This window comes from Notothenia rossii (assembly GCF_949606895.1).
Source record: "Notothenia rossii genome assembly, chromosome: 8".
NCBI classification, from domain to species: Eukaryota; Metazoa; Chordata; class Actinopteri; order Perciformes; family Nototheniidae; genus Notothenia; species Notothenia rossii.
Genome location: NC_136906.1, coordinates 64,430,293 through 64,444,126, shown reverse-complemented (window position 1 = coordinate 64,444,126; position 13,834 = coordinate 64,430,293). Strand labels below are relative to the sequence as shown.

Below are 13,834 nucleotides of genomic sequence, written 5' to 3'. Positions count from 1 at the left end.
ATCTAAAACAAATCCAATAGTAGGCACACTAGCTTCTACACGCTAAAGCAACTGAAATCTCTCACCAGCAAAACACCTCGTCACTTAAATGCCATTTTACGTTTCATTACTATATGATACAGTATTTATTATCATTATAGTATTACTATTTCGGCGATTAGATAAAATATAAATTATATTTGATGCAACTTTAGTTACATTTCCATGACTTTTCCAAAACTTTGGGAAAAATATTGTTTTCCATAACTTTTCCAGGCCCTGGAATTTGCATTTTGAATTTCCATGACTTTTCCAGGTTTTTAATGACCGTAAGAACCCTGGAGATTGGTTTGTGTGTCCTGCTGCTCTCAGTGAAAACAGAAAGAGGAGGCTTGTCTTTGCTGAAGTGGGAAAAGTCCATTTAAACTGCAGTTCCCGATGACATCTGGCCTTATCCCAGCAGGGACTCTCACACATCCACCTGCCATGAAACAAAGCATTGCATAACACACGCACGCACACACAGACGTAAACACGCACACACATTATTCACTGTTGTGTTGAAAGGGGGAGCTTGACTACTTTAGGGCCCAGTCTCATGTGACAGCCAAAGTGTTAATTATGCATTATTCATCCAAACGCAGATAGACATGTTGTGCCATAGGTAAATAGGTAAGAAGCTGAGGCAAGCCATGCCAGTGAGTGTGTGTTTGAAGTGTTAAGGAAGTAAAGAGGCTTTGGTGAATCATTGCTCCAGCTGACCCATAAATGTATCAAAGGGGATAAATACAATTCAATCAGGAGAGACGGTTTTGATGTAAGAATACATATTTATTGCCAGGAATACACAAATGAATGTAATGGAGTTTATGCGATTAGACCCCGTTGTGCAGGAGTATCGTTTGGGGGCGGAGAACCGATCCGATGAAACCCCCCGGGGTCTAGGCACTGGTGGTGTTGAATGGATAGTTGGGGTCGGTCTGAAGAGGAGTGGCTTAGCTTGACACTGGATTCAGAGGGACAGGAGGTGAAAAGGGGTGGAGGAGGGTTGCGTCAAGTCACCTGAAAGGACAACTGTCAGGGGGAGATTTAAAAGGTTTAGATCATTACAATTCAGTCTGGGTTCTTGTAATGTATTATTATTAACCAATCCTTCAAATGCATGGAACTTTATTCATGAATAACAGGTTGAAAGGTCCATAAAAAGTCACTGGACCTTGAATCATTTTTTGTAAATAAAAGGATGGTTGAGATTATTCCACCATAAATAATTCCAAGAAACTGTTCATTGTCAATAGAGTTATGGAAATGTTCACAGGCCAAGTAACATAAGTCCAAATACATCAACACATGGATGTGTTTGTTTTTCCAGTTATGAACAAATAGGATGCTTTCGTGCATATTTATTCAAAAAGGTTTGTTCCGATGTTTGCCAGGAACAGCATGTTTTGAAGCAACTAATATGTGAACAATTGATTTTTAAGGTAGGCCTAAATCAAATAAAAAATGCACTCAGAATTGCTCAAGTCTTTTGAAACACTGGGGGTATTTAAGAACAAATTGATTGAAACATTTTAATGTGCGCTTCTGAAGAAGGTGTTATCGGTGCTGGTAGTAGAGGGTGGCTCTTCTCCTCGTGTTTATTCTGTGATGTTTTATCCAGGATGTGTCCTGTTTGAACAGGGTAGCTTCTCTAATGTAGCCAAAGGCAGAAACTATCTTTGTATTTTAAACCTGCATGCACCTCGTTTTCCAATTTAGGAAGTTTACCTGCATGGCCTCATCTGTCCTCTCTACCTCCAGGGACTCTGCCAGAGATCCCACAGAGAAATCTCCTCAGGTGGGCTGGCGACAACAGTGGATGCAGACTGCAGTCAATACACTCATAGGAAATTATTTATTGTGTGGCGTGTGCAGTGCAGATACATTGTGGGCAAGCTCTTCTCATTTTTATTAAAACAAATAATAAATGTTTTTATTCTAATCAGTTCCTTTTAAGTCAAACATTCATATATCACCAATACAAACACAATGTTTGTATTCTTAGAGAGAAAACATTTGTATTCTTATGAATATTACACACCATTTATTTGTCCGGCATTGGCTCAGTCGGTAGGGGCTTGGACTGTGAGCCGTAGGGTCGCCGGTTCAAGTCCCCGACTTGAATGGAGTGTAGCCTGCTACTTGGAGAGGTCCCAGTTCACCTCCTGCCCTGCCATGGTGCCCTTGAGCAAGGCACCGGACATCCCCCTTCCCCCCTCACTCCCATTGCTCCCAGGGCGCTGTACAATAGCTGCCCACTGCTCCTAGTACTAAACTCCTGGTACTAGGATGGGTTAAAAGCAGAGAACAAATGTCACTGTGTGTGCTGTGTGCTCTGCATGTGTGACAATTAAAGAGGGTTTCATCCCTCCGATTCTATTCTCTATCTATTCTATGTTCCTGAGATAAATATGACCTATTAATAAGGCAAATATTAATGTTATATTAGTAGAAATGCAAGACAAATCTGTATATTCCTGATAAAAGCTATTTATATGAATCCTACAATAAGTATTTCTATTCCTAATGGGAGCCTAATTTAATGGGGATTTCCCAGCAAGCCAATCAACAGACATGTTAAAACACATGTCTGTTGAACAGAGATTATCAAGTGAAAAAGAATAAAGCACTTATTTGACCAAAATCTATGACCTGAGAGCCTACAGTCTGGGCCGGCCCTGACCAATTTGCTGCCCTAGGCAAGATTTTAGCTGGTGCCCCCCCCCCCCCCCCCCCCTCCCAAATGCAGACACTCACTATGAAAAATACAAAATTGAAACCTATAATTGCACACTAAAACCATTATTTCAAAAAAAGAACAATTTCACACAAACCTATGGTTTTTACTGGGGCGGTTCAACTTGATTTTGGGGGGGGGGTGTCATAGTTTATGGGCGCTCTACGCAATAAAGGCGTAGTTATGTTAGTATAAGATAATAAGATGTGTTTGTTGATCCAAAATCGGGAAATTCTTATGTTATGAAATTTCAAAAAAAAAATCTTTTTTATTTCCAACTTATTTTTATTTTTTTTCCTCCCCAATTTTCAGCACCCCCTATGGGTTGATGCGCCCTTAGCATTCGCCTATACTGCCTATGCTGAGGGCCGGCCCTGCCTACGGTGATAGATGCTGCTATCCTCTCACATCACCGTCATGTTTTACCTCCTCTGTGCCCCTAAAGTGTCTGTTTTGCCTCCTACTCCCTGATGGCATCTCTGCTTTTCCCTCTTTTCTGCTCATCCTCTCCTCTTTAAAAGCCCTGAAGGCCAAGGTCTATGATGTATGATTCTAAAAGATGGTTTTCCGCTAACATGAGTCTCACATGCCATTCTATTAACGTGCAAACCCCCTTAAATGTTTACTCAACCATACATGCAAACCGCTCTCTGAACACCTACCTCCAGGCTGAGGAAGCCCACTTCATGTGCCGCCGTGACTCGAGGCGAGGGATCGAACCACTCGCAGGATTTCCCCAGGAGGTTGCGCAGCGTCCTGACTGAGGACAGGGTGACGGAGCCGGAGCAGCGAGCCAGAATCAGCACCACGTCGCTCCACCAGCTCACATCCTCCAGCGGGTAGTACTGCTCCTTATCTAGGACAGGAAACATACGTTTTACAAATGTGCATATTCACCAGAGAAATGTGGTCAAACTTGTATTTGACATTTTTTTGTGCACTTTTAGGATTCTATTTTGTTATCACATTAACATTTTAGAATTGGCTTCCTTCACTGAGACATATTTACACATGTGGGCAAATTCATCACTTGTCATCCATGAGATGAAGTCTTGCACAGATTATTGCTTACACAAGCTGTCACTGCTGTCATTACCACTGGCCCAAAACTGTCAAAAAAAGGGACTGTAAATCTGCCTAAAGAGGCGTACGCACACACAGCACAGACACACACTCACAACCTTGGACACTTTTAAGAAGGAAAATATTTTCTGGCCTTGGATGTGTGTCTAAATAACTGTATAATTCAGAGAATAGTGCATGTCAAAGATCATTACATTGTATCCACAGTGTGCTGCTGTGTCAGCAACAAAGTCGGCTCTCTTTAGCCCTTCAGGCCAAAGTACCTTTTATTTTCTTCCTTCTCTCCAGCGATGTCTTCCACTCTGGGTTGATCTCGTCAAATCCTGGCTGCGGGCAGGACCGAAGGATGGTGGGACCAAAGAGGAAGAGAGGAAAAGAAGAAGAAGAAGGATAAGGAGGTGAAATTAATCTTCTAACCCTGTTTACACGTGAAGCACGCACATGCAACAGCTCTGCAGGCTCAGACCAGGCGATAAAGAGGAACACAGACATACATCAGCAATACATGCAAATATAAGTTGTGTCTAAGCTACCTCACTTAATATCTAATGGGCGTGCACACAATCCCTCTCTACCCACTCAGACTTGGGCCAGAGAGAGATTACATTAATACATTTTAGTACACTTTTAGTGTCACTAGTACGGTCAGACGAAAAAAAGCTTACAAGTTGGGACTTTGGTGCTACTAGTGCCGCTCCTGGCATCACTAGTAGCACCAAAGATAGTAGCCCATGCTATAAGCCTTTTTATGTACAGTATACTAATACTAAGGTTTTCTTCAGACACATGTTCGATCACTTGTCACATCCCTTGGCACATCTGCAGACACATGAGTATATAACCTCTGATAATGAAAAGATCAGTGTTTAAATGCACATCTGGAAACATGTATGGGTATTTATAATGCCATCTGTGCATCACGGAATTTAAAACTGTTGTATAGTATTAGCTACTGCTTGAGCCTTAACAAGTTATTTATTATTATTCAGTATTCAGCTTTTGAAATCATTTTTTCATATTATTTTTCAGCTTCTCACCTCCCCTTTCCCTTACTTCTATCCTATTCTCTCTGTTGCTGACCCAGTTTTTACGCAGGGATCATTAAAGTTTCATCTCATCTATCAGCTGGCAAACACTTGACAGTAGCTGCCAAAATCCATTAAGCTGCCAAACCAAGCTTCACCGGCCAAACTAAATCTGGTTAGCGCAGACCGGGAGAGCGTTGTGAAAACAGTGAGGTCGCGGGTGTGAGCCAGACATAATTAACCCGAAACTTTGAATGCTACGTGGATTGGAGGGCCAAGGGCATTTTAGACGGCTATAGTTGATTCCTGCAGGTATTGCATTAAAGTGATTGGCTCATTTATTCCCGAGTAAGCCAATTGGCACTATTCCATAATGTAACATCTTATGCTTGGGCAATAATGTCTGCATAAGATCCTTGTATTTCTACTTCCTTTTCCGATGTTACAAACTGATATTCAGAGTACATATTTCATTATGTGTTGCTGTTAGTTTTAACTGCACAAGCAACTTTTTTTAAAGAAAAAATAAAGCTTCAGTAAAAAGTTAACTGCAATGCAGCAAAATCCCGCTAAGTTGTAACACGGCGATCAATATACTACATATTTACGAGCATTTTTAAGATTTATCATCATTTGCAACGGGTTTAAGGGATGAGTGTTGATTCAAAGGATTTATAAGGATGTCTGCAGACCACCGGGCGCTGTACAATAGCTGCCCACTGCTCCCAATACTAGACTCCTGGTGCTAGGATGGGTTAAATGCAGAGGCCAAATGTCACTGTGTGTGCTGTGTGCTCTGCATGTGTGACCATTAAAAGAGGGTTTCATCCCTCCCAAATCTAGATGCTTGAATGTAAATGTATGAACAACACTCTTGATGAAACACTGTTGTAATAGAAGTGGGCTCCAAATGAGGAGGCCACAAGAGAAAATAAATTCACTAATGGTGTCAAGTTAAGGCTACAGGCATTCATTACGCTGTCATTGATGGATTTAAAAAGGGAAATATAGACAAAAATGTTTTCTTTTTTTTTTTAAAGGGGCTCATTTTCAGATTTCATATAGCATTGTGTGCCTCTACTGTCACATGTTTTCATGCTTTAATGTTAAAAAAGTGTTTTATTTTTTTCGCAAGCTGAAGCACCTCTTTTCACCCTTTGTTTGAAACCAGAGCCATGTCTGCTCGGATTGGTTAGTTGGCCGGCTCTGTTGTGATTGATCAACCGTTTAGGGATGTCCTGCCCCTTAGCCTATCATATACAATGTATTGAAGCGCTAGCCAGTAGAAGCACAAGTGATACATAGCGATGTCACCATGTTACGGAAGTAAACAAAGAAGTCCAATCGAGGCGTTAGGGGAAGGGGGAAGGGGAAAAGGGGGAGGGGAAGGGGAAAGGGGGGGGGTGTGTGTGTGGAAGAAAGAAACTCCCTTTGGGATTTTAGCTTTCAGACCATTTACATGCCCTATAAAACACAAAGGGAACACCCAAAAAGCATAATAGGGCCCCTTTAAAAATGGGTGATGGATTGTTGGCAACAAACATGCCGGTGTCCAGGGTGATAAATAGCCGAGGTGATTGGCAAATTGGAAGATGAATACACATTCCAGAATGGGTGTCTATCTGAGCTGCGTAACAGAAGAATCTACAGAAATTAGATGGTAATAAAGAAGTATTTTTGGTGTTTTAATCTAAGATAATTCTGGAAAAGTGAAATTTATTTATTTTTCTTTAGTTAGGATAATGTAACGGAGAAGGTGATTTGAGAACTCTGTTATTTTAAAGTGTATGAGTGAAGCAGTTTTGTCTCTCACCTGACCAGGTAACTCTTGAGCCCGCCCCCGTACATGATAACGAGCAGCTCGGCCGACCAATGGGCGCTGCCTGTGTACTCCAGGAAGATCAGGCCCGCCACTGCACAACTGAAATCCCCGGGAAAACTCACCGACTGACAAGGAGATAAAAAAAAGGAGAGTCAACAACAGTGTGAAAGTTACTGATGTAAATTATAGAGAAAATCTAAAAAGTGGGAGGAGTGTCAGTGCTCATCATTTCTGACAGGGCGGATAGAGGAGCAGAAAGAATGATGGATAGAAATGGAGGAATGATAATATTCAGCACACAGAGGACATTAAAGTAAGAGGGGATGGCAGAGCTACTCAGAGACAGACATGTGAGAATAAGACAAATGCTCGAGGATAGGAGAGGAGGATCTAGGGAGGAAGAATTAAAGAGAGAAGTTGATGAAGATGGAGAAGAAAAGATTGGGACAGTATGAGCAAAGAAGAAGAAAGAGAGATAAGAAGAAGCATCAGACACATGAAAGAAAAAAGCAGGCGTGACAGACAAAGAGGGCACAGAGAGACGTTTTCTTTTAAGAAAGGTGACAGGCAGCTCAAAGTGCCCAGTGAAAGTGTGCTTCAGTGAGAACAGAACACGGCCCAACCGCTCTCTGGAGCCCAGACTATAGATGTGTGAGAGCGCATAACTATGTCACTGTAGAGTTAAATCTGATGGTAGGAGAACAAGCGCCATTTAACCAATTTATAATCTGATTATGTATTTTTTATAAAGAACCACAACCAGATCAGTCATTGTTTTTCCAAATAAAAAATAAGTGGTAAATGATGTACTAATTATGTACTCAATTATGGATTCATTAAAGTGACAATTATTTTCTAGATACATTTAGATTTAAATGAAATTATATAGTACATGAGTATTTGCCTGCTGCATTTCATTTGCTGACAATAAAGTTTTATCCTACAAGCTAAATGGATTCATTGTTCTATAACAATTTTATAAATTGTCTGAAATTAGTGAAAAATCTCCATTCCAGTTTCTCTTTTTTTTCCCGTTCATAACCCAAAGATATTCAGTTTAATATGATATAAAGCATTAATAAGCATTCAATATTTTCGGGGCATTTTCCCATAAAACATTACTTAAATGATTATAAAAATTGTCCGAATTGTAACAATCATCATTATCAACAGCAATGACCTTTTTGTTAATTGATTCATCTAGTCATCCCAGCTCTTAGCTCGAATAAACATTGTATTTAAACCAATCATCTGAGAAGAATACGATAATACTGACAAGAAATCAAGGTAATGCTGAGTTTCCATATGCTCCACCTGCCTGGTCAATTAGAAAGAGCATCAATGCATTCAAAATAAAAGTAAAAGGCATTTCATAAACAGGGCCAGCTTGAATGGGGTTTGATGACATCAAAGAGGAGGGACAGGCGCGGTTACCGGAGGGATGACGAAGAATTTGCTGCCTATAAGGTCGAAGAGGCGCACGGTGCCAGTGCTGTCGGCGTAGCCCAGCAGGGTGCAGTCGTGGCTCCATGCCGCCTTTCGCCACTGGGGGTTTGGGTCCTTTGGCACTGTGGCAGGAGAAAGAAGAAAAAAGACTTGAAAGCTCAAACAAATGGAGAAAGGGTGAGGAGAGATTCAGAGAGCCAGAGATTTGTTATTAAACCAGACTGTGGATAATCCCTGGTGCCAATGATGGATACAGATGGGAGAAGAAGGATGAAGCTAATGCCATACATCAACACAGTGGGTCTAAGGACCTATCCAATTAATCTATGAAGGATAGTTAGAGTAATACATCTCAATAATTGTCTCTCAAAGACGCACAGTTTCCCAGGCACGCTCCCGATGGGAGAAAGGTGGAGATGACTATCAGGACAGAAAGAGGGAATCTTTTTTCCTGAAACTTTCAGAATCTCTTTACACAGAGGGGTCACAGTAATGAATAAAAGACATGAAAAAGTGGATTTTACATAATAGGTGACCTTTAAGACTCAATGAGTAGGATTTTCAGTATAAAAACTTGGCCCACTATGACTTTTGTGTAAACCAACGGGAAAAAAAAAAGAAGAAAAAAAATCCTACTCCTTGTCCCTTTAAATATAAAAAATCCCAATACTAAAAAAGAAATGACTTCCTAACATCAAAGTGTAATACTTACAGAAAGTCGGGCCTCCCCATGTTTCACGTAATTAATACCAACGCAGCAGGCCATTTTAATTTAATAGCTAATCAAACAATAAAGGCGATTTATTTTATCAGCCAGTATGAGGCTGATTTTAATGAGTGGCAGTGTATGGGATGAGAGTGATTATCTGTGTCCCTCTCACACAATCCAATTAGCCACCATGGTTGATATTTCGCTTTGAAACAAACTCCAAGTAGTGTTCGAACCTTTATATATACAGTCTATGGTTCGAACACAGGCTATGGACACTGTTAATGAAGAATACAAGTTAAAAACGTGTTATGAGCTCAAATTAAACGGCGGAGAGGGACTTACCCTGGCACTTCCCAATGATCGAGCCAAAGTCATCTCTCACAGACCTGAGGAGCAAACACACCAGTGAAAAAGCAGCGACATGACAAGGATACACACACCGAAGGGGGCAACTATACAAACTTTTAGCCTTAGCTGACCTCATATAACGTGGGTTATAATTGCCACTTATGGCCTCCGAGCTGTAGTAGCTCAATTGATCACGCAGACAGGGTCTTAAGAGTGGGCATTGTTTAGACAGACTCTTAAACAAAGCTCAATGGATAAGGCCTTGAGCCGACAAAACACCCACTCACACCGACAAATGCCATAAAGCAAGTCTATAACACACTCTGTGATTTAACAACAGGGGTGTGTACAAAGGAGTACGGAGAAACCCAGTACATCAATCTGAGGCATAAGAGGAGATTGGTCTCGATTACATCGGGTCAACCAACGCAGTTCTCAGAGTCAACAACAGATACTTTCTTTATTTGTACGTATTGATATGTGAAAATGACTTTCAATTACGCAGAGGGTCAAGAGGAAGGCAGCCCTTTGAGACAAATCAGTCGAAGAGAGAGCAAGACATATTTGTACACCTGCTTTATTGCTATTGATTTTCATTTTAATTTTGCTCCATTTAAAGCACTACATTGTGTCAATGGAGCACAGTGCTGAGCGGGCACATTTTTCCCGTGTAAGGGGGAAAATTGGATTTGTGTCGGATAATAATTACAACAGCTCAAAATGAGCGCAAACACGCTCATGTGCATGTATGCTTTGGTCGATGATGGAAACATTTAGGCAGCACTTGGGTTTTCAATTTGCTTTCATTTATTTTATGTAGCCCGAAGTGCCACAAAAGGTTTGCTAAATTGACTCAAATGTTTTCTACTATGACTGATTGAGTTGTCTTTGATTGTATTGATGCTTTATTCTTCAGATACAAGCTTAGACTTTTTTTTAAAAGGGAGATGTGATTAGCCATCTTGTTAATTAAAACTCTCTCTATCACTCGCACACACAAAGACAGGGAGCTTCAAACAGCAGGAGAGAGTTCAATAATTACCTAATCTCCACACACTGGTCCTGAACCACCCCCAACAGTTTGCCATTACTGTGGAGAGAACAAGAGGATGGTCAGGAATGGTCAAGAGAGAGAAAGAAAAGAGAGCACGGGCTGAGAGGAGGTCAATACAACCAACATTTTAAAAAGTGGAGGTGAAATGAATCCATGGTGATTAAGGAAGATAAGAGTGTGTGTCTGGAGGGGCAGGGAGATAAAGACTGTAATAAGAGCCAATGGTGGATGGCTTGAAGAGAGGATCTGGGATCGATTGCCAATTAAAAAACGGTCTGCTGTAGTGAGTAGAATTAAATGTTTGGTCAAGGGGATAAGCAAAAGGGAGAGGAAACCAAACGAGAGGGAGGTTTAGAACAAGTCAGCAAGAACATGGCTTGCTTTCAGGTGTGTGTGTGTGTGTGTGTGTGTGTGTGTGTGTGTGTGTGTGTGTGTGTGTGTGTGTGTGTGTGTGTGTGTGTGTGTGTGTGTGTGTGTGTGTGTGTGTGTGTGTGTGTGTGTGTGTGTGTGTGTGTGTGTGTGTGTGTTTTTATAGCACCTTGCAAGCACCAGCTGCCAGTTGATCTGCCTATGGGCGAGGCGCACAAGACCCAGAGGTAGACACGAGCTGGAGGGGCTGATGTTTACAGAAACAGACAAACAAATCAAGGAATTAACATGTTAATGAATTAGAACAAGAAACAGCTAAACAGTTATAACTTAACTTAGAAGTCTTTTTAATGAGGGGTAAAAGTTCCCAGTAAACTTTCACAAAGCTGATGAGAGCAACTTTTACTGAGGGACTGATCTCCAGGGAAAAGAGAAGCAACGGGTGGATGACATCATTCTTAATCACTTTGTCTAGAGTGATGGGTTGAAAAGTCAGGGAATCTGATGTAAAACATTAATCACTACATTAAAGTGTGAGCGGGAGATATATTAGCATAGATGAGACCATTTTTTATTAAAATTAATTATGATTTAAATATGTGTTTAAGTTAAAATAAAGAACACACTCACAACACATTCAAACACATTCAGTAACATTACAAATACAATACCCAAAATGTAGACAAATTAAATTATACTCACTTGAATGAAATAAATGTAATTAAATTATCTATTTTTTTTAAATGTCATTGAAATTAAATAAAATGAACTTTAGAAATGTTGTTCTTAAATTAAATAAACATACGTAATACAATCATCATCATAACATTATAAAAGTACTAGCCATGAAATCAGCTTTATTTCTTTATTGAATTGAGGGGTTATTTAATGTAAACATTATGAACTTTGCATTTTTGTTTTGAGTTTTATCAGTCCTGTAAACTGCCTTTCTTAGTGTGCAAGCAGTGAAGATGTTGCCACCGCTGGTGTTATTGGATTGATTTGATTTGCTGCGCAGTTGAGGATTTGGTGAAATTAATTCTTATAATCTTGTTTAGCAACAAAATATGCATTTGAAAGTTCATCATCATTGCATGTTTGTACTGTACTACGACACGTGGAAGGAATTCAGCCCACTCTGCTGGGTCATTTGTACTGTAATAAAATCCCTGATTTCTCATCCACAAAAAGAGAAGGGAAGCTAAGAGACAAGCATGACTAGAGGAGGTCTAAAATATTTAATGAGTTTATTGATGGTGCTAGCTAACCACCTGCTGATGAGATAAGCAGGCCTTGGTGCTACAGCACTACAGAATCCACTGCAGGCCAGATAAAGCCATCTGTTAAAGAGGTTTCAACAGATACTGTGCGACATAAGCAAGGTAAGAAATGATGCACCTTGAATAAAGGATTGTGTCTTAGAGACTTGTATGAAGTAGTTTTCAGGAGGTACAGATAAACCGGTAGGGTTCCAGTTGTGTCAGATTATTTATAAATGATTTAATTCCAGGTTAAAGTCAAATGCACAGGCCTATTTTGGTCAAATAATAGAACTAGTAAAATGGCTCTAGGTGAATTGGTAACAGGTAACATTTAATCCTATTTTCCTTTTTAAGTAGTTCAGTGTTAGTGTGGCTATTATGGTCATTTTAAATAACCATAAAGATATAAAAGACTGCCACCATGATAGGAAACATTCTGAGAAAAGTTATATTGTTATAATTGTATCATTATTCTTAAGACCCATATTTGTGTAGCTTTTTTGAAGTACCAAACCAAAAACATATGTCATGGTCAGTGCTTAAAAAATGCACACCCTTTTTTGCATTCATAAAGATAGCTGATTACAAGCTGTCTACAGACATTACAAGTAATACCTGTGTTTTAAATGTAATGTAGTCAAACACAGCCACATAACTCAGTTCTAAAAGTCACACTATTCATAAGCACCATGAATCACAGTTGTATGTGGCAAGTCAGTCCAGTACATTGTGGAAATAATTATAAAATAAGTCATGTAAACCTGCTAGCATAATATTGACAAACGTACCTGTACCACAAGTAGTGCAAGACTAAACGGAATGGCCCTGTAAGAAATATATCACAGTTAGTAAGCATCACAATGTTAACCCTCTGGTAATGACATATTTGATGGACCATCTGTCTCTAGTCACATTTTATATTAAAGATTAGGCACTGTAGACATATAGGACATACAAATCAGTCTTTTTACCCCAATAATGCATAGGATGTCATTAAAGACACTAATATATAGCACTTTCCAGGTCTGATGATCATGATTCTGGCACCTCCTTCAGTAAGATTGGGGAAAATGTGTTTCCCTGGTTATAAAGCTAGGAAGGAAACTTATTTTACATATCTTACTTATTTAGATCTAGCATACTGATAGGCTACAATTCGAGTGAACAGACTGATTTTGTGATGAAGTAAAGCGCCCCCTTTCGCTGTGCAGAGTATCACAATTAGGCAACAAAAAAATAAAAGCTTACCTGTCACTGCTTTGGCAATAACTGATATGTTGTGCTCCTTGTTGCCTCGCAACTGTAAATTGACATGAAAGTGACATGTGAGCTCAGCAGTAGCATCGGGGTCATAATTTTGATTCGTTAACTTTAACGAATGACAGCGCCAAAGTTAGGCTAGCATCCACATACTTCCGAGGCTATGGCTCGCTTAGTGGCGAGGAATATCAATGTTGCCAAATGAATGGAACTTAACTGCTGATTGCAAAAGTTATCATGATGAAAAATGAAAGCTACACTATAGGTCAATGTGCAAGGAGAATGTGAGGATTTGGCTAGCAATGTGTTATGCTACGTGGCTTTGAGCGGCTGAACCCATGCAACTTATTAAGAGTTGACTCTCGGAGGGTGATCTTTACAGATAAATGTTCAACAAAATAAGCACGTACCTAAATAAAAACACGGGAATAAAGAAGTCTGCCTCTACCGGCCTTTCGTTAATAACAAGTAAATCGTACAAAAATGTTTTCGTCTTCGCCTTCTATCAGGCTTTCCTCAGCCATGTTTACTTGAACAGCCTGTCAAAAAAAGTCTACGGGGAGCAGCACTGGACAACATTGATCAGGAAACCACGTTTGGAAAATGTAGCTTACAGCCCAAGTTAAGTATTCTCATGGCTTGATAATAACTTAAATGCTATGATGTTTAAACACATACATATATGCTGTCGTAGC

The 13,834-nt window shown here is 40.0% G+C and overlaps 1 protein-coding gene across 3 annotated transcripts; it reads right to left on the bottom strand.

Annotated features, from left to right (window-relative positions):
• Positions 1 to 789: 789 nt before the first annotated feature.
• LOC307014118 (NBAS subunit of NRZ tethering complex-like) lies at positions 790 to 13,672 on the bottom strand. Of its 3 annotated transcripts, none has more exons than XM_079641855.1 (12): positions 13,619 to 13,672; positions 13,128 to 13,179; positions 12,668 to 12,704; positions 10,787 to 10,864; positions 10,237 to 10,284; positions 9,189 to 9,232; positions 8,123 to 8,256; positions 6,680 to 6,813; positions 4,105 to 4,168; positions 2,063 to 3,614; positions 1,750 to 1,824; positions 790 to 1,053 (listed from the first exon to the last, which is right to left on the bottom strand). In XM_079641855.1, exons 1-9 carry the CDS (start codon positions 13,661 to 13,663, stop codon positions 4,108 to 4,110), a joined length of 633 nt encoding a protein of 210 aa, XP_079497981.1. In that variant the 5' UTR covers positions 13,664 to 13,672; the 3' UTR covers positions 790 to 1,053; positions 1,750 to 1,824; positions 2,063 to 3,614; positions 4,105 to 4,107. The 3 variants fall into 3 exon arrangements, with proteins under 3 accessions (XP_079497981.1, XP_079497982.1, XP_079497983.1); XM_079641856.1 differs by having other exon boundaries at positions 790 to 985; XM_079641857.1 differs by lacking the exons at positions 10,787 to 10,864; positions 12,668 to 12,704; positions 13,128 to 13,179; positions 13,619 to 13,672 and having other exon boundaries at positions 2,063 to 2,305; positions 3,421 to 3,614; positions 10,237 to 10,289.
• Between the last annotated feature and the right edge of the window lie 162 nt (positions 13,673 to 13,834).

What these genes read in the sequence shown, in the direction of transcription:
- LOC307014118 (XM_079641855.1), bottom strand. Translation starts at nt 13,663, where the DNA reads ATGGCTGAGGAAAGCCTGATAGAAGGCGAAGACGAAAACATTTTT. An exon ending in TTGCACTACTTGTGGTACAG is followed by an intron (nt 10,865 to 12,667) that starts GTACGTTTGTCA and finishes TGTAAACATCAG; the next exon opens with CCCCTCCAGCTCGTGTCTAC. An exon ending in GACCAGTGTGTGGAGATTAG is followed by an intron (nt 9,233 to 10,236) that starts GTAATTATTGAA and finishes TTTGCTCCTCAG; the next exon opens with GTCTGTGAGAGATGACTTTG.